The 25,789-nt window shown below is 36.5% G+C and overlaps 1 protein-coding gene across 1 annotated transcript in view; it reads right to left on the reverse strand.

Moving 5' to 3' along the window:
• The window catches only part of PGGT1B (protein geranylgeranyltransferase type I subunit beta), a 59,289-nt gene that overhangs the window by 13,360 nt on the left and 20,140 nt on the right, over positions 1–25,789 (reverse strand). Inside the window, exons 3-6 of the mRNA XM_037032197.1 lie at positions 18,882–18,949; positions 17,609–17,760; positions 16,460–16,592; positions 9,138–9,183 (exon numbers count right to left, since the gene is read on the reverse strand). Coding sequence (XP_036888092.1) covers positions 9,138–9,183; positions 16,460–16,592; positions 17,609–17,760; positions 18,882–18,949 — 399 coding nt within the window. The remainder of the gene's footprint in view (positions 1–9,137; positions 9,184–16,459; positions 16,593–17,608; positions 17,761–18,881; positions 18,950–25,789) is intronic.

Below are 25,789 nucleotides of genomic sequence, written 5' to 3' on the forward strand. Positions count from 1 at the left end.
TTAAACAGTTAATGGCAGAGTGGAAACTAAAATGCAGGACAAACTACTATTCCCCGTACAGGACTCCACCACCTGAATCTGATTTTAATCTCCTTAAAGATAGTCTATTTGTTATGAATTGAGCTTCCATCTGTCTGAAGCTACAGGCTAATTTTCACATATAACATATACAAGCTAGAAGCTGGTATACAGATGTGATGCCTAGTCAGCTTAAGAAATTTAAGGGAAAAAAGTTTGAGTGAGGGAGGAGGAAGAGTATGTGTGGGTAGAAGAAAAGAAAACTATAGCTGGAAGTAGATGGAAAGTGAGTATCCATACTCACTACTGTAGAACAAATAAGGCCCCTCCAGCGATACCCAGGTCCTCATCCCTGGAACATGCTCGTGTTACCACATATATAACAGAAGAACTTTGCAAATGTGATTAAGTTTAGGATCTTGAGAAGGAGAGATTATCCTGGATCACCTGGGTGGGCCCTAAATATAACCACAAGGGTCCTTATAAAAGGAGGGCAGAGGAGATTAAACTACAGAAAGAAGGGGCAATATGACTATGGAAGTAGGGACTGGAGTGATGCAGCAACCAGTCAAGGAATGTTGGCAGCCACAGAAGCTGGATGAGGCAAAGGAACAGATTCTTCCCTGCGCCCTCCAGAAGTAACCAGCCATGGTGAGGTTCAGACTTCTGGCCTCCAGAACCATAAGAAAATAAATTCATGTTGTTTTATACCCCCAAGTTTGCAGTAAAAATGTTAAAGTAGCAATAAAAAACCAAAATGCCCACAAAGCTAATTACTTTCCTAGAAAACAAAAAGTCAGTACTTTTCCATAAAGAAAGGAAACAACACTTTCCATTGACACTATTTTCTGTCATTTCCAAACAATTTAAAAATACTTATATTTTTGATTTACTACATTTTCATTTAGTAATTTTTATTTATTTCAGCTATTTAAGTAGATGATAGTTCCTAATATTCCTCATCCTGTAACAAAGAGACACTGTAACTTTCCTTCTGCTGTTACAAATCTTGGATGTGTTCTCTGTAAAAGGAAAAGTGAGCACTCACTATAGAGAACTTAAGGCAGCTATCAAATCGAATGGATTACTGTCAGTAAGAACTACATCTTTAGAATTTTTCCCAATTAGTTGGGAGATTTATGCTAGTCATGAGTGAATTAAAAGAGAAAATAAAAACATTATTTTTATTTGTTTTTATTTCTATTAAGAATAGAAATAACTTCTATTAAGCAACCATATCTTATCTCTTCTTCAATAACCCACTAGTTTCAACTTTTCTTTCATGAAAACTTAGACATAACTTCAGGTATTATATGATCATTAAATATAAAGCCTGTCATAGTACGTCGTCTTTAAAACTAACTACCAAAAAGTAAAATGAAGCATTTAATTGTTACTATCCAAATTACTTGTTAGGATTCTTTAAAGCAAACTCATACAATTCAAAGTAAAAATACTTTTTACTTTGCCTAAATCACCTGATTTTGAAAATATTAACTCCTGAAGTTTGGGCTCTGAGTGGTCATAAAGAGTAAATACAGAGTCTATACTTAAGCTAAAATACATTTACTGAAATTTATCCCTAAGAGGTTCTTGTTTCACACAGAATTCTACAAAACTAGTTTCAAAAGCCTAGAATAAAAGCAGTATGTTAGGCATAAAACAACAAGAAAACACAGTAACATCTCAACAGTAAATAAATTAAGGAATATGCTACAACAGCAGGCACAAGAACTCAAATAGAACATCTTGGGAGCTAAATAAGATTAGATCAACGATTCCTAAAACCTTTCAAAAACTTCAAGAATATTACATCATTATATTAAAGTACAAAAATTGTTTCTCACAGTAATGATCTGAATTCATCAAGAAAAGGTTGAATTGCGTTCAGTATGCCTTGGTTGAAGGTAGGAAAACAGTCTTCCTCTATTCTACATTTGTGGGACATACCCAATCAACTGAGCCACACTAAAAGAACTGTACTCAGAAAACTACAGGATGCTGAAGAAAGAAACTGAGGAAGATACAAATAAGTGGAAACATATACCATGCTCATGAATTGGAAGAAGTGACATCATTACAATGTTTATACTACCCAAAGCAATCTATAGATTCAACACAATTCTTACTAAGGATACTAATGTCATATGTCACAGATTTAGAACAAATATTCCAAAGTTTACACAAAACCAAGAGACCCCAGATAGCCTTGGCAATCACGAGAAAGAAGAACAAAGTTGGAGTGATCACAATACCTGGTATAAAACTATACTACAAAGCACTGTAATCAAAACAGTCTGATACTGGCATAAGAACAGACATACAGATCAATGGAACAGAACAGAGCCCCAAAATAAACTAAACCTATATCTTTACGGTCAAATAACATTTGACAAAGGAGGCAAGAGCATAAAATAGAGTAAAGAGAGTCTCTTCAATAAATGGTGTTGGGAGAACTGGGCAGTACACGCAAAAAAACGAAACTAGATCACTGACTTCCACCATACACCAGAATAAACTAAAAATGGACAAGTATTTAAATATAAGTGGTGATACCATAAAAATCCTAGAGGAAAACATAGGCAGTAAAATTTCATATATCTCACATAGCAATATTTTTGCTGATATATCTCCCAGGGCAAGGGAAATAAAGGAAAAAATAAACAAATGGGACAACATCAAATTAAAAACCTTCTGCATAGCTAAAGAAAACATCATCAAAATGAAAAGGGAACTGACTGTATGGGAGAACGTATATGCCAGTGATACAACGGACAAGGGCTTGATCTCCAAAATATATGTATAAAGAATCTGTACAACTCAACACCAGGAAGACAAATAATCCACTTAAAAAATGGGCAAAGGACTTCAATAGACACTTCTCCAAGGAGGAGTGTCTATTCATGTGTGTGGGACATTTTTCAGTGGGACATACAGATGTCCCACACACATGAAAAAATGCTCAACCTCATTAGCTATCCCAGAGATGCAAATTAAAACCACAATAAGATATCACCTCATACCTGCCAAAAAGGCTATCATTAATAAATCAACAAACAAGTGCTGGTGAGAATGCGGAAGAAAGGGAAACCCTAGTACACTCTTGGTGGAAATTCTAACTGGTTCAGCCACTATGGAAAACAGTATGGAATTTTCTCAAAAAAACTAAAAATGGAACTGCCTTTTCACCCAGCAGTTCCACTACTGGGAATACACCTGAAGAATCCTGAAACACCAATTCAAAAGAAGTTACGCACCCCTATGTTCATAGCAGTGCTATTTACAATAGCCAAGATTAGGAAACAGCCTAAGTGTCCATCAGTGGATGAGTAGATAGAAAAACTGTGGTACTTCTATGCAATGAAATACTACACAGCAGAAAGAAAGAAGGAATTTCTACATTTACAACACCATGGGTGAAACTGGAGACTATTATGCTAAGTGAAAAAAGCCAGTTGGTGAAAGACAAATACCATATGATCTCATATATAAGAGGAATCTAATAAACAAAATAAACTAATGAGCAAAGTAGAACCAGAGGCACAGAAACATGAAACAAACTGACACGGCTGTAAGTGGGGAGGGTGAGGTGGGGACTGATTAAAAAAAAGTGAAGTGATTAGTTAAAGAACATATATGAAGAACCCATGAACATGGACAATGGTGAGGGGATTGATTATGCAAAGCAGGGGTGGGCTGGATGCAGGGGAGAAATGGGGTACAAAGTGGGACAACGTTAATAGCATAAACAATAAAAAAAGAGAGAATGGAAAAAAATAGCCTCCCTTCTCAGAGGCATTAAAAGTAAAAATATTAAGGCACATACAAATAAGAAAGATTTCCTTCTGAAATTACTAAAAGTTTGCCACTTAAAGTAATATTCTTCAGTGATATGGATAATTAATGTATGTACCATATCTCAGTCATAAAACATCACAGGAAGGGACAATCGATGTTCTCTTTAAAAAATCTTTTCCAGTCCCTCCAGGTGTAGGCTAACAGTGTTCCTGACTCTGCTTCTTTGTGCTGATTTACTTACATTTTAAAAGTGTAACAGAGTTAAAAGATAACTTATTGCTTCCATTAGGTAGTACAGCTCAATTTTAAGCATTCTCTTAGTGGTATTTATTTGTATATACCAAATAATCGATGTGCTCTGAAACATATAACTTAAAATGGTCAGTCAACAAACACAAAGTAGAGAGATAAATAATTAGGTACATAAATAAGCATACAGTTTTGTACTTGAACATCGCATGAAAAGGGTCAAATGAGGTAAATTCAAAGAAGTTGACTACTTTGATGAAATCAGGCCAAAGAAAGTTTACTATTATTTCTCTTCTGGATTAAAGAGTAGGGATATTTTAAGAATAATGGAATCTAATTAATTTATCTGAACTTTTACTTTTTTATTATGCATTCTGAGAAAACAAACAGTTTTAATCCTAGAAAAGCAGGGAAATCGAATTCTTACAAAGCACACGAATTACACCATCGTAAGAGAATCACTAGGGTAAACAGAATTATCACATGACCAGGGTCTAGAAGAGTGTGACATGCCTGTTCAGTTTTCATAACAAACAGGCTCCAGGCTAGGCAGTAGTTGGAGAAGAATGCGTGAATTAAAAACTAACAAAGAACAACAAAAAAATGTGTTAAATAACATTTAGACTGCAGAATAAGGAAGAAAAGCACAATAAGAAACTTGATTATTACTGAACTATAGCAGAGGCACACACCACAAATTTAGCCTTCTCAGCTTTGAGATACAAAGTAGAACATAGGATAACCAATTCATTAAATACTCACTGAACATTATGACATACAAGGGCATATGGAATAAGACATGAACAAGGTATGATCAGTTTAAGCAGAGAAAATCAAGTAAACCAAGGTAAGTGTCATGAAAATGGTATGAACCAAGGATTATGGAAACGGAGAAAAAGGAGAAACTGCTTAGGGCTGGGGCAGGGGAATGACAACAGATGATAAAAAGTTTTCAGAGAATGTGACACTGGAACCAGGCATAGAAAAGACAGGAAAAACTGTAAAGATTAAGGAAAGGGAAATAAGGAAAAGCAGGTGGAGGGGAAGCATTTCAGACAAAAAAAGAAGAGTATTAGCAAAGTCCAGAGGTGAAAAGACATGTAAGAACACTTGGAGAATACATTATACACTCTTCAGCCTATAATAATTTAAGGTCTCTGAGTAAATGACAATAATTATTGCAGAGGTTTTGTACTATATAACTTGTCTAAGCTAGAACTTCCTGTATGGCCTGAAGTTAGAGAAATCTGGGTAAAATTTGTAAGGTGGAAGGAAGTGAAGCAGCAGCCACTGCCCTGGTTGTTTCTAGGGGTGGTAAGAGACAAAGGCAGAGGTGCTGGTTGATTCTTGCTTGACCTTACACTCCCACATACCTTGAATACAAATTTTTCTTACTTTCTGCCCCTGTGACTCCGGGTTCATAAACGAATGCAGGAGCAACAGCCCTCCACAGACTCCGCCATTCTGGCAGCTGGATGGACCTGGCTTTCCAGGTTCCCCCGCAAAGCCTCACTTGCCCACCTGCGTCAGTGCTCCAGAACGGCTTGTCAGTGGCTTTTCCCCAATCCAACAACTACTTATTTCAGGCCCTTACTCCTTCTCCATCTTCATCTGCAACTGTGTAAAATCTTATTCCTGTAATAATTCCTGTTCTTTAATATTCATAGTGACTTTGCTTTTCTGATTGAATCTAATACAAAGATCACTACCCTCAGAGGGCTGGAATGAGGATTAAATGAGACTAAATGGTAGCTGGCACAGCAGCGGCTAAAAAAGAAAAATTATTTTCCCTTCAGTCTGTGGATCAAACATTATAAACTAGTTTTTTATGGGGGACAAATGGTATGACTGGCAAATTAAAAACACACACAAAGTAACAGAACAAGAGATAAAACATCCGAAATTCTGGATTTCTGGCTTCTCTGAAAAATCAGTAGATCTCGTAGTAGTAGTAGTAGTTCCACCTTCCTGAATAATAAGAACGGGCTTAGGAGGAAGAGAAGAGGAGAACAATGGTTTAAATATGCACAGCTTGGGAGGCTGAAGTGACCAAAGGAGCTATGCCTAGCAGGCAGGCAGGCAGGCAGAAAGGGCACTGTGCAGCTCAGCAGCAGTATCGCGTTTGGAAACACAGTTTGGGTGACATCAACACAGGGCTAATTGATAAAGAACCACGTGCTTGTTCATTCAACTGTGTGCCACACGCGTTATTGGTGTGGGGGACACAGCAGTGGATAGAAAGGGCCCAAATCTCTGTTCTTATGAAGCTTACGTCAGGTGAGGAGACAGTGAACAACCAGCTAAAATATAAGTAAGTGACATGGAAAAAAATAAAGCCAGAAAGGGGGATAAGGGACAGGGTGTGTATATGTGGTTGGTTTGTGATTCTAAATAGGGTGTGTATGTGGATGGTTTGCAATTTTAATAGGGGTCTTATCCAAAAATATCATACGAACCCAGATCTAAAGGGATGTGAAATACAGCCAGATGTATGTTAGTGTTGGGGATGCAGGATTCTTCACAAAGAAGAGCAAGTACAAGAGCCCTGAGATTTAGAAAGATGGAACTACCCAAAGAAAAGAAAGCTGGTAGGGGGGAAAGGGGAAATAAGGGCATTAAATGGTACTGGAAAATACAACAAAAAGAAAAGAAGAAAGTTGGACTGAAGTAAAGAGATCAGAATGAGAAACAAAAATGGTGAAGGAACCAGAAACAACTTGTCAGGAAGCAGGAAAAGAAGAATGTGGTATTCCAAGGAAAAAGGGGGAGAGGTTAACAGTTTCAAATGCTTCAATACAGAGAAGACAGGAATGAGAAAGAGACACTGGATTTGAAATAAAGATTATTCATGACTTTAAAAGAGAAACCCCAAGTTGCTGAAGGCTCATAGGAAAAATTTAAAAAGCAATCTATTTTTGCAGAAGGGCAAACAGTGTATTTGGACCACCATTCTAAAAAGGTTAACAGAAAGAAAAAGGGAGTACACAATGACTTCACAGGATGACCAACTGGAAGGACTTAATCTAATCTCAGAGCACACAAAAGAACAAGAATATCTGATATTTGTAGGACATACCAAAGTGTCCTGAGGTGGCTGCTCCTGGTCAGAGGCCACCTTACCAGGGTCTCTAGACACCCAGGTCCTGCCTGGCTGTCCCAAAAGCTAAGGGAGCAATAGCTTGGCACACCCAGGACCCATTGTGGTACATCAATAAACTGGAGCATCATGGTTAGGGAACCCTCCTCTGGGGTTTTAGGCCTCCAACCTACCAAGCTGAATTTAGAGATAAAAGAAGAATGCAAGTTTTTTGGCACAAACCACAGTCCATCACTGATGATCTTGATAGGTACAATCCTAGGCAAATCATACTGACCCAAAATCACTGCTTGTGTGACTCAGCAAGAGTTTTTCCTGACAGAATCCCTTAGAGAGTATCATGTTTGAGCAGTTCTCTCTGTTTCACATCCCAAAGAATGTAATCCCAATTTCTTGGGAACAACAGTGTCCGTCTCACATGTCTCCTATACTGGTAACCTTCCCAGCTCTCCTTGGCCAGTATGCCCATTAACATCCTTTACAAGAGTGAGCAGAAGACCCTATCTTCTCAGAAATTCTTACAAATGCCAGATTTTCTCTTTGTGTAATGACAAGTGTATCCTTCCTTACCAAGTGGTGATGCCCAGTGCCATAACTGCTATTTCCAGCTTGCCCCACTGCTAATCTCAGACAGACGCCGCACACACAAGAATTAACTGTGTCCTAATTACAGTGTGGCCTCAGAGGAAATCCAAGACAGCCTTCTATGCAGCCCTTAGTGACACACTCTACAAATACCTACATGGAAAGGGGGAGTAAGATGTGAGAGACAGAAAAGATACCTGATAGGACAAGGTTCCAAGGGTATGAAATCGAGGAATATATATTAAAAATATCTTTTAATACATGTTCTGTAGTTTATGATACACTTTACCCCATCTCTCTTATAATTCTAACAACAATCTTTAAAAAAATACAAATTTTTCTACTTGTTCACAAAGCAGCCTTTAGGATACTAAGTGAGGAGCCGAGATCACACAGCTAGTGTCAGGGACGAGACCTGAATACTGACTGGTCTTTCCACTGTATCTCACATAGGGAGGGAGAGGGGTGGCACAACAGGGGAGCACAAAGGAAACTGCTGCGATGAAGATGAAACAAGGAGTTCACTCTGAGAGCCTGCTTGATTTGGCCTTTTTAAAAAGGGAGCATGAAAGCTTATTTACTTCTATGAGGAAATATTCAATATGAAAGAGTTTAGGCTACTGATGTGCTGACAAAGTGACTATTATCTATTTTGGTTGTGCAAAAAGTGGGAAAAATGTGAAAGGAGAGATTGTATCAATATACTGAACACATGTTATGCAACAGAATATTTCATGACTATGATTTAGGATAATTACATTAAGGAAGGTAAATAAAACTTTTTAATTCTTTTCACAAATTCACTGATTCATGTTTAATATTCTGCATCTAGCCTTTTAGTGTTATGCCAAAGAAGGAAACTTGCTATTTTCTAACAATATCTTAAGAAATTATCCGAAGACCCTGACAGGTGTGGCTCAGTTAGTTAAGTGTCATCCTACAAAGCAAGGGGTCGCTGGTTCGATTCCTAGTCAGGGCACATGACTGGGTTGTGGGCCAGGTCCCCAGCTGGGGTGTGCAAAAGGCAACTGATCAAAGTTTCTCTCACACGTCAATGTTTCTCTCCCTTTCTCCCTCCCTTCCCCCTCTCTAAAAATAAATAAATAAAACCTCAAAAAAAAAAAGACATCACCCTGAGATACTGTTGTGCAGCTAACATTTGAGAAGGTTACTAGAAAATATTGTATGAAAACTTTGGTTTGAATAGTTCATAAATGATTACTGACCTAGAAGAGGTTCAAACTAGCAAAATAGTGTCACAAGAGAGAAGTGGGAAAGAAGATGGTCAGGCTGAACAAGGGCTGAGACAAACTTCTGGGGTCCTCCATGTGGAAGAGAACATGATGTTATTTAAAGAAACTACATGTTTATTTACTTTAAGATGCCTTACCATGAGATTCAAGTCCAGCTCCCTGTGCCAACCCATTGTCATAGGACTGAAAAAGAAAAACATTGTTTGGTTTAATAGGGAAATAGTACTAAATTAAATTTTCATTATACTAATTTTTGTTGATCTAATTTTATTTCTCCTTTACATCTTTTCCACAAAGTAGTAGATAAAGGAATTTTCAAGTACCTGCTCTTGCCTTATTCACCACACCAAATTACTAAATGCATACATTAAGCACATTCTGACAGTAGATTGTTCAACGATGGCACCTTACTCGTATTCGTTTCTACCTGATAAAAAGACTCAACTCTCATTCCTCTCCCACTTGTAAGAATATATGTGTTTAAGGAAGATGCAAGGATTTTATACTAAAAACACATTATAAACACAAAACAAATCTATTTTGAGGCTTTTGAGTAGCTCAGGATAATGGTGACTGCCTAAAATTTAATTCCCCCCATATCCTAACAAATCAAAACAATACAACTATGTAAAAATGAAACCTCAACAAAGCTGCAAGACATGCTCAAGTTTCAAATCACCTGTTTATAGAAAAATAAACATCAAATCCCAGCAAGCCATCTCTCACACTCTTGACAAGTTTGCAGAGAGCAAGAGCAACCTGAAAAATCACGAAAAAGACCAAGGAGGGGAGCTAGCGGCAGGTCTGAGATGGATCTAAACTTGCCACCTGAAAGACACACTTCACCCTAAGTGTGAAATACAGGCAGTCCTTGCTTTGCACAGTTCCCGTATGCACAGATTTGAGGTGTCATGGCTTAAATAACACAATATGACTCAAATTTCACTAAACCACAGTACACTAACTATCAGCAACTACATAAAATACAAACTTCCTGCTAGCTCCTCAGTCCACAAATCAGTACATAAATAATAAATTTGCATCATGACAAGTGACCAATCACATCACTCTTTTCTAAGTCTGTTAGTAGTTTGTCACTGCACATGTTATTCAGTTCATGCAGAGACAACAAGTGGGTGGTTGGTTGTGTTGTCCCTTTCTCCTAGTGATAAACCCACATGACAATTTATAAAATGGCACAGCCAAAAGAGGTTATGACAATGGCTACAAAGATGAAAGTGCAGTAAAGAAAAGAAAAGCAATACCACTGGAAGTGAAACAAATCAAACACAGTGGGAATGCTGACAGTGCTACAGTCAGAACAACTAAGTAAAGGCCAAACATCTACACGGGTGAAGAAAGTGGTTGTGATGAAGAGAATAAAGATATTCTAAAAAGTGATAATGGCAAACAACTTCACATAAAAAAACTCTTAAAAGATATAGCACAAAAATGAAAATGCAAAGGATAAAATGTTGGAAGCTGATAAAAACTTATAAAGCAGCATGATCATTTACCAAGACAGAAAAGATGATTGCTCCACTCCACACTGTAAGCCACATGACAAGAAGCAAAGCACCATCTAAAGTACTCTTGATGAATGTTTTTACAAAGAAAACATTTTACTTCTCAATCTTGCTAATGTTTTAAATTATAGTGTACTAAATAAATATTGGTTTTGCCATTAAAAATTCTCTATACATTTATAAATGACAGTAAAAAAGTTTTCAGTGTTTTAGAAAAAAATTAAGGTCACAAAACAACTGTAACTTTGCCAGTTGGTGCTAAAGATCACTCTGTATCATTTCAGCTTGCATGAATATTATTACAGACTGGCACTACCATGCCAAGAGAGAACTGCCTGAACTGAAAGACTTCTGAACACTGACTTTAGGGAAGGGAGTTAAGAGAGTGCAAGTCAAGGTGGCAGCGTGCAACGGGAAACTCAAAAGGGCAAAATTCAGAGAGCTGGGAAATAAGAAAACCTCTCTCCCACCAGAATATCATAGAACTCACAACCTTGCCAACATTAAAATAGAAAACAACAACAACAAAAAAACCAACATTCATTAACGATGTCAGACTTTGGAAGTTTCGAACCAGATGAAGGCATATACTTCGTGTACTCACACAACCAAAAAAAGGAAACAACAATTTTAAAAACAAAAACAACCAGAACTGCCAAAAAATCTAACTGTACTGAAGTCCAACAACCAAGAAGTTAAAGAAGAAAATTTTTCCCAGACTGGTAGGAGGGGCAGAGACAACCCACTGCAAGGCAGTTGGCAGACCAGGTGGTACCAGATTCATGTGTGGATAAACTGGGAGGAACAAGTGGGGAGTGAGACAGACCACGCAACCCAGGGTTCCAGCCTAGGCAAAATAAAGCCTCAGAACCTCTGGCTGTAAAAACCTGTGGAGCTTGTGGTGGCAGAAGAAACTGCAAGTCTCTTGAAAGCCAGGCAAGAGCTCAGAGCAACCAGCATTGTTCCCTCTCTGATTCCTCCCCCAAAGCGAGAGGTCAATTGACCCACCCTGGTAAACACCTAAGGCTCTGCCCCTTACAATGTAATAGGTGTGCTGGGACACAGAAATATGGCCCAAATGAAAGAACAGATCAAAAATCAAGAAAAAGAACTAAGCAAAATGGAGATAGTCAACCTACCAGATGCAGAGTTCAAACACTGGTTATCAGGATGCTCATAGAAATGGTAGAGTATGGTTGCAAAATAGAGGAAAAAGTGAAGGCTATGCAAAGTGAAAATGTATTGGGAACAAACAGTGTAGAGAAGGAAACTGGGACTCAAATCAATGATTTTGACCAGAAGGAAGAAATAAACATTCAACCACAAAAGAATAAAGAAACAAGAATTCAAAATAATGAAGAGAGGCTTAGGAACCTCTGGGACAACTTTAAACATTCCAATATCCAAATTACAGGGGTGCCAGACAGAGAAAAAGAGCAAGAAATGAAAAACTTATTTGAAAAAATAATGAAGGAGAATTTACCCAAAGTGGCCAAGGAAACAGACTTCCAGCAAGTCCAGGAAGCTCAGAGTCCCAAAGAAGTTGGACACAAGGAAGCACACACCAAGGCACATCATAATTACATTATCCAAGATTAGAAATAAGGAGAGAATCTTCAAAGCAGTAAGAGAAAAGGAGACAGTCACCTACAAAGGTATTCCCATATGACTACCAACTGATTTTTCAAAAGAAACCTTGGAGGCAAGAAGAGGCTGGAAAGAAGTATTCAAAGTCATGAAAAGCAAGATTACTTTATCCAGCAAAGCTATCATTTAGAATAGAAGGGCAGATAAAGTGCTTCCCAGGTATGTACAGTCAAGTTAAAGGAGTTCACCATCACCAAGCCTTTATTATATGAAATGCTAAAGGAACTTATCTAAGAAAAAGAAGATGACCAAAACTATGAACGGTAAAATGACAACAAACACAACTATCAACAAATCTAAAAAAAAAACCAAAACAAACAGCAAACAACTAGAATAGGAACAGAATCATAGATATGCAGATCATTTGTAGGGTTGTCAGTGGGCTGGTGATGTGGAGAATGGGGGAGGTTAAGAACAGTATAAGTGATGGAGAAGCCAAAGAACTTGTATGTATGACCTATAGACATGAACTAAGGTGGGCAGGGAATTGCTGGAGAGAATGAGGGTACTAGGCAGAGAGGAGAAAGACAAGAAAAAAAAAAGAATGGAACAACTGTGATAGCATAATCAATAAAACACACTTTAAAAATAAATGGTTATATACAATAAAAAAGAAATCAAACTTTGTCTGCACTGGAAAATTGGCAAACTAAAAACTGTCGTAAGGAAAAATAATACACTAAATGAGTAAACAAGAAAAGACAAGTCTATGCAGAGTAATTAAATTAAAGGCACAGCAATTTAAATGAAAACACCTTAGTATATGAAAATCTGCTTCTACCTCCCCCAAACAGTGATAAAGCAGAAGAAAACTCATACAGCACCCCAAACTCAATTACATGTCCTCAAACAAGCAACTGGAAATACAAAAACAAAATTCTAAATGAAAAACAAAAAAAAAATCAGTAAAAAGAAATGGAGAATTAATGATTTCAGGAAATAAAAAGAAGAAAAAGACCAAGTAAGCTGAGAAATAAAGACTAAATTACAGAATGCCTAAAGAATAATAGTCTCAAATGAAAACTCTATAAGAGATATTAAAGAAAGACTGAGAACAAACAAGACAATAAAAATTCTCTTGAGATAAAGAAGTAAACAAGGGTCAAAGAGAAAGTGGTTGGTATGAAAGATAAGCAAAGAAAGAACATATACAAATTTAGAATACCTACAGCAAAAAGCCAAATAATGGACTAGAAGCAGGGGTCACCAAACCAGGAACGCAGGCAAATCTGGCTTATGGCTTTGTTTTATATAGGCCTGGAGTTAAGAAAGTGGTCACTCTTACCCCTAATAAAATAAATGCAAATTAATAATACATTGAGATATCATTTTTCACCCAACAGATTGGTAAAAATCAAAATAAGAAAACATATTTCACCTGTGAGGCTATATGGAAATGGGCACTGTTCTAAACTTATGGAACATACATTGGCCCATACTTTTTGGAGAGAAAATAGGCAACATCTAATAATATTACACATGCATTTGTCTCTTGATCAAGTAATGCAACTACTAGGCATTTACTCTAAAGATGTATCTTCAATAATACATAAGTATATATGCAGGTTATTAATTTCAACATTGTACTTGGAAAATATGTATTCTATACGCAGAATAGTTGAAAAAAAAAAACTATGGCACTTGTACACAATGGAATACTATTATTGTAAAAAAAAAAAGAGGAAAATCTCCATGACCTGATATGGAATAATTTTCAAGTTATACTGTTAAGTGAAAGAGCAAATTTCAAAATGGTATTTATGGTACAGGACCTTTTGGTAAGAAATTGAAGGAGAAATAAAAATATATGTATCTGCTCATCAAAAAGTACAGGAAAAACAACGTAAAAATTAGTAAGAACGGTTGCCCACAGAGTGGATGGGAGTAAGGTGGTAAATAACATGGTTAAAAATGGGGGTAGAATACTGACAGGACAGGAGGCCCCCAAGCGTTACAATCTCTGGATATACCTTTCTGTATAGTTCTGACTTTCAAAACCAGGTTAATATTTCACAGAAATATATAAAATCAACAAAGTGTATGTGTGTGTATGTGGGGGTGGGGGATGTCCTAAAAGAAACCCAAACAGAAACAAACTTAATTGTTTTTTCCAATAAATAACAGAATACTAAAGGGGGAAATAAAAGAAGGAAACTAAGCCTTTTTTCTCTTTGTTCCAATTCTCAGCTGAGGACATGCTTATTGATTTTAGAGATTGGGGAAGGATGGAGAGAGAGGGAGAGAAACATCGATGTGAGAGAGAAACAGTGATTGATTGCTTCTCATACATACCCCAACCTGGGACAGAAACACAGCCCAGGTATGTGTCCTGACCAGGAATTGAATCTGTGACCTTTCAGTTTACAGGAGAATGCTCCAACCAACTGAGCCACACCAACTGGGGCTAAGTCTTTCTTAAATATATTTTGAATATATAACCTCAGGCTTTAAAACAAAAAATCATTCTGGATAATGGAGCCCTGTTTATCAGTGTCAGAGAAGGGAGTTAAAATGAAAAAAGAAAGATTAAAATGGACTTTGTGATGTTGGACTGAAATCTGAGGCATCAATATGGACTCCTGGCTTTTAATATGGAAGTATATATAGAAATAGATACAGATATCTGTAAGGCGGTATCTGTGTAGATACATACATACACACATACATACATACATACATACATTTTCTAGTTTTGCCTGCTGGGGAAGGAAGGGGCTAGAAGCAATAATATCCCCATACCGATCAGCACACCCAGTGCCCAAATCCTGGTTTCTAAACAACACCCTCCAATAAGAAAAACCAGTGCTCCCTGAAGAAATAACCAAGTCCAGGGCTGAGGCTAGGAAAGTAAACGATGAACCTGGAAATATCTTGTGCCAGAAAGCAAGGAGATGCTTAAATAATGAAGCAGGCATGTCAAAAGGGGAAAGAGCCTGCTGAAAGGTTTCTCACTGGCTAAATCCGGGACAATGTGAGCAGCAAAATAAATAATGGTAACAGATAATAACCTTGAATACAACAAGAATCTAGAATCCATAGTGAAGTGTAGATAGACAGGGGCAAAGGAAAAACTTTTCATAACAGAATTTCAATTGATTATTACAGAAGGAATGATAGAACTGGAAAATCATTAATGCATAATACTAGTGCTAGTATTAACTAGCAGTTAAAAGTTATAGTCTCCAAATATCCCACAGTGAGATGCTGAATAATTACAAAGGGAAAAATGCTAATTGTACAAAGAAAAATCTGGCATACACCAACTTAACCAAGTGATCCAAGTTAACATCACTGGTACAATGCACCAAGACTATGGTATTACTTCTTTAGTATTCATGCCAAAATTCATATCACCCACCCTTGTACATAACATAAATCTCTTTTCCTTTTAAAACTCCTTTAGAGGTTTGTTCTTTCCACCTCCAAAGGCTTTTAAAAATTTATGCTATCTATACCTTCTATAAACCCCGATTTACATGCATATTTAAAAATAATTTCATTTCTCTAAGAATTTGTATCTTCATTTTAAAATTCTGACTAGTAAAAAAGTTAAATTAACAGCCTTAAATACTCTAATTTATAAAAGTAAAAAATTTCTTATTTGGGAAACACTAAATCTGGGAAGCAACACTTCAATTTCTCCATTTTTATATTGGACTAAACAGTAGAGCAAAAGATAATTCTAGCTGAGACTGATTTTCTTATAACTATCAATAAAAAGATTAAATTGTATTCTATGAAAAAATAATATAGTTGGTATTCTCCTTAAAATAAACCTTAGACTAAAACAAATGACTAAGAAACCAAAAGTGATTAAAAAAATCTATTGTCAGTCCAGTCAACCTGGTTACACTTGGGTCTTGCAAATCAAAATGGCTTAAGGAACTCACACCTCACACACAATATATGAGTAATCTCACCAAGGATGCCATAATTTTCCCTTATGATTGGCTAAGGCTCCCCACAGGTGCCAGCTAGGATAGACTATCAATAGTTGCCTTTGAGATTTAACTATTTTTTTACTGCTTCTAAGGCAGACAAATCTTCTGAAAACAACATTGTTTCTTTAGATACCATCAGATCACATTTAAATTTTAATGGTCAAAGAGTCAATCTGTCCTTGAAGATTATTTCTACATGGCTATGCGGATACATGACGTACCCAAAAAGCAATCTTGTTGCTCTTATTTCCATATTCTTGCTCGAAGAGATGAGGCATGCATTAAACTGCAGCCCTGATATACCAGTAACAACATTAAAAAAGTCAATTTAGCAACATAACTCACCATACTTCTTCTAATATAGTTGATGGCTTTTTTCATATCCATGCCAGACCAGTTGTTCAGCATATAGCAAACACAGGAAGCGCAGTATACAAATCGCATGTCATTTTCACTGCCTTCGGGTACTGCACAAAAACTGAAAATAACAACAACGAGATTTACTAATAATACTGTTTTATAATTTTATTCTATCACAAATACAAATTTAAAAACCTAATATGGATTAAAAACCATATACTACTTGCATTATTCAATAAAGAACTATTAACTTGAATAATCTAAAATAATCTCTCAATCATTATTCTAAAGTTCTGATTTCTGGGTAGCTTTACATACTACCACAGTTACTTCTCCCAGATGCCACCAAAGTTTTGTTCTCAGCCTGAAACAGCTATGGCACAATGGCAAAAAAAAAAAAAAAAAAAGTACCAGGTTTTGCTATGTGAAATTTCTTCTAACTATATATAAATAACCATTAATTGATCATAGTGTTTTAACTTAATTTTTTTCCTACTTAATTAGTTTCAGACAGGTAATAGACTGTATCTCTTATGTATTCCTCCCTTTATAAACAAAGATAAGATAGCAGTACACAAAGACTATGTTGAAGTACTGAGAAATTAGCCACACGTGCCTGCTGAGGTAAATATTTAATATTATAATATTTCTAATCAATGGCAATTTATCTTATATGTTGATGTTAATTTTCTCATCAAGAGCAGCATTTTAAAAATACCATCAGGAAAATAGAGATAACAGTACATGTGACAGAGAAATAATAACATAGCAGAATTTGTCTGCAGTCTTTTCTTTAGACAGCAACACTGCTGCTTTATCACTTCCTGGGTTTAAAAAGTGTCACCTTAAAACTCCAGGAAAATTCTTCTTTAGTTAGATACACCACACAAACCATCAAATATTAATAAACTCATTAACTTCCTCTTCTGTCCTTTAAAAATATCAAGAAAACTACCTATACTGGAATATAATATTCAATGCTTATGCTGTTCTCCTCCTAGCACCAAAGGAATAAAAGTTCAGATTAATGAGACTTTATGATAAACTTTAAAGTTCTAGTATAGCAATAGATTCATTTTTTTTTTCAGTTTAAAAAAACTTTTCTTTCAAAAAGTAAGAAGGAATGACCCATACCTCCCATCTTCCAGCTGAAGGGCTCTCAAACCTGCTAAGCAAGCTTCTTTATTTACTCGGCTTAGGTCATCTCCAAGAATAACTAAGCATGAAAGGCCAGTGTAGGTCATTGCTATGTGGCCACTGTCATAAGGATGGGCTGTTCCAGGATTCTGAATTTAAAATTAATACAATCTCAATTAGTAAAATTAAATAAAAACTTATTTTATTAAATAATTTCAGTAAATAGGTAATTTACTATTCTAATTTGTATAGCTATCTGAGAAAAACAAACATCAATTTTACATGTATTTGTATTTTACAAATCCTGTGTTTTCAGATTCCCTGCTAAAAGCAATGGGCACACAAGATTGAAAATGCCATGGCAAATTCACGACTGTGACATAGATAGGCAAATCGGTCTACAGCTTAAGGCAGAGGAAAAAAGTTTAAACAGTACCTCTATCAAATCATGTCTCCTTCTCCAAAATTACTATTTACTCCTAAAATTTGAAGCAGAAAAACTGGCAGCATGCTGTTTGCCTTCAGATTGCAACTGGATATAAACCTTGACTCACTAAATGTCACCAGATAATAGCTTGTAACCATTGTAGAAGCAAATCCATCTCATCAAAGTTTCTATTTTGTGAAACCTCTTGACAAAATGATGAAGTTTTTCTTGCCACTGTAGAAAAAATTGGTATTTTGTGCACAGATGAAACACTACAAAGTGTTCTGGGTCTGCTTCTTTAAAGAAAAAAGCTCCTTACTGTGTTAGGACTCACTGCTTTCTACACCTGTGTGTGCTGGTACCAAAGCCTCTGGATAAAACCTTGAAGATATCCTGCCTATTGCCACGAAGGTCAACAAATTCATTATTACTTAGGTCTTTCGCTACTGCTGTTGTAAGTTTTTTTTTGGTGTTGTTTTTTTAACTAAGAAATGAGAACCATTTGTAAAGTCCTTCTCTAATTGCATATAAGTGCATGGGCTTCTTAGACTGCAAGTTACCAAGCACTTGAGTGATTTAATTTCATTTTCTCCAGGAAATCACCAATAATTTACAAACACACAAAGGACATAAGAGAGACATAATTTTTGTGTATGTGTATTTTGCATTCTCCCAAGAAGTAAGGTGGCATAGCTTTCACTTAAAGAGTTCCAGTTTGTAATATACATTAGACAGTATGTAGCTGTATTGAAACATGGAAGCCTGGTTCTTCTAGCATTCTTTCTTAGTACTCTTTCTCACTGAAATCTCCCCACTTCCCTCCTCCTTTCTCCAGATCCTGACCTTTGATGGATTGAATGGAATACCCAGGTATGAAGAGCCTCTGAAACCACAGCGATTTAGATTTGATCCTAGAAAATAAAAACATAGACTTATTTAAAGTATCCTTTACTTTTTTGTACAGATGCTAAAGCAGTTCAATTACAACTTTCAGAAACAGAGTATTTTAGTCCCAAAGCTTTGTCATCACTACCTCCATTTTCATAGTAGCTAATGTTGAATGCTTACCATGTGCCAGGTCTGTTCAAGGAGCTTTATGGAAATTTGCTCATTTGATTTCCAAACAAATCAGGACAAAATAATGATTTTCTACCATGTACTTTTATTTTACAACCGACCTCACTGTGTATAAAAAGTTTTCATATTTTTCTTATCTGATCAACATCTTTAGTCTCTCATTTTATAGAAGGAAAGCAGAAGCTCACAAGTGACGTGTTCAAGGTAACTGTTAGTAACACGAAAGGACCTAGAATCCTTATCCCATCGAGTTTCTTTTTACTTTAACTCATAGCTTCTTCACAGGGGAGCAAGCTAAAGGTATAAACTAATCTATAGTCATAAAATATATGTACTTTGTAGTTTAGCACTGGACAGACCTCATTATGAGTCCAATAACCCATTTTGCTTTGAAGTATATAGAACACAATAAGTTCCCATTTAGTCTCTACTCATTAAAAATTTTACTGAATTTTTTTTCTGTCTAAAAGTTTTCATTTTTAAGATATAACTAGAAACTTAATACAGTTATAATGAAAAGTGAACTCTTCTGCACTGTTAGTGGAAATGTAAAGTGGTACAGACACTATGGAAAACAGTATGGAGGGTCCTCAAAAAATTAAAAATAGAACCACTATATGATCCAGCAATCCCACTTCTGGATATTTATCCAAAGCAAACAATGTCACTACCTCAAAGAGATATCTGTACTCTCATGTTCACTGTAGCGTTATTAACAGTAACCAGAAAAGGACACAACTTAAATATCCATCAACAGGAGACTTCTGGCAAAGATGGAGGCATAGGTTTAATAACACTTTGCCTCCTTGCACAGCCAAAAACACAACAACAAATTTTTTTTTTGATTTCAAATAACATTTTAATTATAGACTCTTTACCTAGAATAGTTTTAGATTTACAGAAAAATTGTAGAGATAATACAGAGAGTTCCCCCACACTTAACTTCCTCTATGATAGACGTCTTCATTAGTATGCTGTTTGTTACAATTAATAAAATGGTATGGACACATTATTGTTGACTAAAGCTCATACATTATCTGGATTTTCTTTTTTTTAATTTTTTTTATTTAATTATTTTTCAAGTACAGTTTTCTGTCTATTACTCCCATCCCATCCCACCCCCCATCCTCCCCCCTCCCTCCCATTTCCACCCTTCTCAGTTGTTGTCCATGTATCCTTTATATAGGTTCCTCTAAATCCCTCCCTTATTTCCCCTGAAATTCCCTCCCCTCTCCCCTCTGGTCACTGTCAGCCTGTTCTCTATTTCAGTGTCTTTGGTTATATTTTGCTTGCTTGTTTGTTTTGTTGTTTAGCTTCCTGTTAGAGGTGAGATCATATGGTATTTGTCCTTCAACACCTGGCTTATTTCACTCAGCATAATGCTTTCCAGTTCCATCCATGTTGTTGCAAAAGGTAGGAGCTCCTTCTTTCTTTCTGCAGCATAAAATTCCATTGTGTATATGTACCATAGTTTTTTGATCCATTCATTTACTGACGGGCACCTAGGTTGCTTCCAACTCTTGGCTATTGTAAATTGTGCTGCTATGAACATTGGGGTGCATAGGTTCTTTGGGATTGGTGTTTTAGGGTTCTTAGGATACAATCCCAGCAGTGGAATTGCTGGGTCAAAAGGCAAGTCCAATTTTAGTTTTCTGAGAAAATTCCATACTGTTTTCCATAATGGTTGTACCAGTCTGCAATCCCACCAACAGTGGACCAGAGTCCCCTTTTCCCCACACCCTCTCCAACATTTGTTGTTTATTGCTTTGTTTATGATAGCCATTCTCACCGGTGTAAAGTGGTATCTCATTGTAGTTTTAATTTGCATCTCTCTGATAGCTAGTGATATTGAGCATCTTTTCATGTGTCTCTGGATCCTCTGTATGTCCTCCTTGCAGAAGTGTCTGTTCAAGTCCTTTCCCCATTTTTTAATTGGGTTAGTTGTCTTCTTAGAGTGAAGTCGTGTGAGTTCTTTGTATATTTTGGAGATTAAACCTTTGTCTGAGGTATCATTGGCAAATATGTTTTCCCATACAGTTGGTTGTCTTTTTATTTTAATGCTGTTTTCTTTAGCTGCGCAGAAGCTTTTTATTTTGATGAGATCCCATTTGTTTATTCTTTCCTTTATAGTCCTTGCTCTAGGGGACATATCAGTAAAAATGTTGCTGCGTGAAATATCTGAGATTTTCCTGCCAATGTTCTCCTCTAGGACTTTAATGGTGTCATGGCTTATATTTAAGTCTTTTATCCACCTTGAATTTATTTTGGTGTATGATGTAAGTTGGTGCTCGAGTTTCATTTTTTTGCATGTAGCTGTCCAGTTCTCCCAACACCATTTGTTGAAGAGGCTATCTTTACCCCATTTTATGATACTGCCCCCTTTGTCGAATATTAATTGACTGTAGAGATTTGGGTTTATTTCTGGGTTCTCTATTCTGTTCCATTGGTCTATGTGCCTGTTTTTATGCCAGTACCAGGCTGTTTTGATTACAGTGGCCTTGTAATACAGTTTGACATCAGGTATTGTGATCCCTCCTACTTTGTTCTTCTTTCTTAACATTGCAACAACAAATTTAAAAATAAAAAATAATCAGAACTGCTAGAAAATCGAACTGTACAGAAGTCCAACAAGTAAGAAGTTAAAGGAAAAACATTCATCCAGACTGGTAGGAGGAGTGGAGATGCGCAGCCAGGGCGGAAAGGACTCATGGGAAGGCAGTGGCTGGGGGACCTGGCAGTCCCACATTTGCATGTGGATAAACTGGGAGTAACAACTGGGAAGTAAGACAGACTGCACAACCCAGAGTTCCAGTATGGGGAAATAAAGCCTCAAAACCTCTGAGTATAAAAATCTGTGAGGGTTGCAATGGCAGGAGAAACTCCCAAACTCACAGGACACTTTGTTGGAGAGACCCACAGGGTCCTGGAGTGTACACAAAACCACCTACCCAGGAATCAGTACGAGAAGGGCCCACTTTGCTTGGGAGTAGCAGGGGAAGTAACTGAAAGCCAGCCAACAGCTGAGTAAGCAGCATGTTCCCTCTTGGACCCCTCCCGCCACATACAGAGCTACAACACAGTACATGGTTGCACTGCTCTGGTGAATACCTAAGGCTCTGCCCCTTACTACGCAACAAGATCGCTGAGACAAAAGGAAAAAAAAAGGCCTAAATGAAAGAACAGATCAAAACTCCAAAAATGGGAACTAAGGGATGAAGAGATAGCCAACCTATCAGATGCACAGTTCAAAACACTGGTAATCAGGATGCTTATAGAAATGGTTGACTATGGTCTCAAAATGGAGGAAAAGTGAAGGCTGTGAATAGTAAAAATAAAGGAAATATACAGGGAACCAAAAGTGAAGGGAAGGAAACTGGGACTCAAATCAATGATTTGGATCAGAAGGAAGAAATAAATATTCAACTGGAACAGAATGAATAAACAAGAATTAAAAAAAAAAAAAAAACGAGGAGAAGCTTAGGAACCTCTGCGACAACTTTAAACGTTCCAACATCCAAATCATAGGGGTGCCAGAAAAAGAAGAGGAAGAGCAAGAAATGGAAAACTTATTTGAAAAAAATAATAAAACGTCCCCAATCTGGCAAAGGAAATAAACATGCAAGTCCAGGAAGCTCAGAGATTCCCAAACAATTTGGACCCAAAGGGGAACACACCAAGACACATCATAGTTAAATTACCGAAGACTAAAGATAAGGAGAGAATCTTAAAAGCAGCAGGAGAAAAGGAGATAGTTACCTACAAAGGAGTTCCCATTAGACTGTCAGCTGATTTTGCAAAAGAAATCTTAGAGGCAAGAAGGGGCTGGAAAGAAGTATTCCAAGTCATGAAAGGCAAGGACCTACGTCTAAGATTATGCTACCCAGCAAAGCATAATCCATTTAGAATGGAAGGGCAGATAAAGTGCTTCCTAGATAAGGTCAAGTGAAAGGAGTTCGTCATCACCAAGCTATTATTATATCAAATGTTAAAGTGAGTTATCTAAGAAAAAGATAAAAAATATGAACAGTAAAATAACAACAAACTCAAAACTATCAACAACTGAACCTAAGAAATCAAAAACAAAAAAGCAAACAATTAGAACAGGAACAGAATCACAGAAATGGAGATCACAAGGAAGGTTATTAGTGGGGAAAGGGAGGAGGGAGAACAAAAGAAAAGGTACAGGGAATAAGAAGCATAAATGGCAGGTACAAAATAAACAGGGGGAGGTTATGAATAGTATGGAAAATGTAGAAGCCAAAGAACTTATATGTACAACCCATGGATATGCACTAAGTTGGGGGAATGCTGATGGGGCAGGGAGGTGGTACAGGGCAGAGGGGAATAAAGGGGAGAAAAAATAGGACAATTGTAATAGCACAATCAATAACATCTTTTAAAAACATTTAACCATCAACAGATGAATGGATAAAGAAAATGCCATACACATACACAGAGGAGTATCATTCAGCCATCAATAAAAGGAAATCCTGCCTTTTTCAATAGTATGAATGTGCCTTGAGGGCATTATGCTAAGTGAAAGAAGTCATACAGAGAAAGACAAATACTCTTCTCACTTATATGTGAAATACAAAAAAGCTGAAACCATAAAAATAGTACACAGTGGTTTTTAGGGGCTGGGGGGGAAGAAGTGTTTTTAAGTTCTAGGGATCTAATGTATAGCATATTACTACAGTTAACAGTACTGCAGCATTGCATACTTGAAAGTTATTGAGAGAGTAGGTCGTAAATGTTATCAGCACACAGACACAACAAAGGGTAACTTTGTGAGGAGAAAGAGGTGTTAACTAATCTTATGTAGTAATCATTTCACAAAATATACCTGTATCAAATCATCATGTTGTACCCCTTAAACTTACATGTCATATCAGTGATACCTCAATAAAGCTGGAGTAAATTTTTTTAATGTAAAATAAAAAATGGTCACACCCTGAATTAAAAAATCAGCATGATTGATGTATCAGGTAGAAATGTAGTATCAACAGGCTGGACATGTGTAACTATTAAAAAAATCAAGTTTATTTAAAAATAGGCTTTCAGGAACTAGCTTCACAAGTCATATCTTATGACTGGTACATGACTAATTCATAATAACTAGCTTTTACTCTTGTACTATTTTAATACATATAACTTTATTTTGCAGTAATTATATTCTTACAGGTAGCTGCAAATAGTACAATGAGTCCCATGTACCCTTCATCCAGTATCCCCCAGTAATAAGATCCTATGTAAGTATAGTACTACTTCAAAACCAACATACTGAAAGCGGTACAATACTCCTTACTAGACTGGAGAACTTATTTCGATTTTACATGCATTTATTTGTGGGTGTGTGTAGGCCTATGCAATTTTTAGCACAGATACAAATTCATTTAATTAACACCACAATCAAGACACAGAACTGTTCCACCAGCACAAAGGAACTCCTTGTGCAATCCCTTAATAGTCACACACATTCTCTACCCCTTCAGTCCCTGTGCCTGGCAACCATTAATCTGTACTGTATTTCTATAATTTTGTCATTTCAAGAGTGTTACGCTTTTAAAAAAAATTCATCATGATACCTTTGAGGTCCATCCAAGTTGTATGAGTATTTGTTTTCATTGAATAATATTCCATGGTTGGTTTAACTCAACTGTAGGAGATGTGGGTTGCTTCCTGTTTGGGGCTATTACAAACAAAGGCGGTAAGAACATTTGTGTACAAGTTTTCTTGCCAACACAGGTTTTTACTTCTCTGTGATAAACGTCTAGGAGTTAAACAGCTGGGTCATATAGTATATGTATGTTTAACTTACATCTTTTCTTGTGCTTACTTGCTATTCTCTTCAGTGAAATATCTATTTATGTACTTTGCTCATTTTCTAATTAGATTGTTGGTTTTTACTGTTACATATTGTAGATTGTTATATATTGTAGATATGGTTTGCAGATAATTCTCTCAATAATTTGCTCCTCTTAAATTTTCTGCAGAACAGTTTTTCATTTTGATAAAGTCCAACATATCAACTTTTCTTTTTAGAACTGTGCTTTGGGGTGAAGGCTGAGAACTTTTTGCCTAGCCCAAGACAATAAAAATTTGTCCATAATTTTACTTCTAAATTTTTAGTAAATTTTTATTTATTAAAGATTTTATCTATTTATTTATTTTAGAGAGAGGGGAAGGAAGGGAGAAAGAGAGGGAAAGAAACATCAGTGTGCAAAAAATACATTAATCAGTTGCCTCTTACCTGGCTGGTAACCCAGTCATATGCTCTGACTAGGAACTGAACTAGCGACTTTTGGTTTGCAGGCTAGCACTCAATCCACTGAGCCTCACCAGCTAGAGCTATTTCTAAAATTTTTATAGTTTTACATCTTACATCTAAGTCCATGACACATTTTTAGTTAATTTTGATATAAGGCGTACATTTTATGTCAGTTAATGTTTTTGCCTTTGTGTGTCCAATTACTCCAGCATCATCTGTTGAAAAGACTATCCTTCCTCCATTGAATTGCTTTTGCACCTTTGTCAAAAATCCGCTGGCCATGTACTATGCCATCTTGATTACTCTTGCCTTACAGTTAAGTCTTAAAGTCAGGTAATGTGAGTCCTTCCAACTTTTTCTTAAAATTGACCTAGCTTATTTAATTTTATACATGGATACTTTCATT

Source organism: Sturnira hondurensis, unplaced genomic scaffold, assembly GCF_014824575.4.
Source record: "Sturnira hondurensis isolate 20B ecotype Veracruz unplaced genomic scaffold, ASM1482457v3 Scaffold0021354, whole genome shotgun sequence".
In the NCBI taxonomy this organism is placed as follows: domain Eukaryota; kingdom Metazoa; phylum Chordata; class Mammalia; order Chiroptera; family Phyllostomidae; genus Sturnira; species Sturnira hondurensis.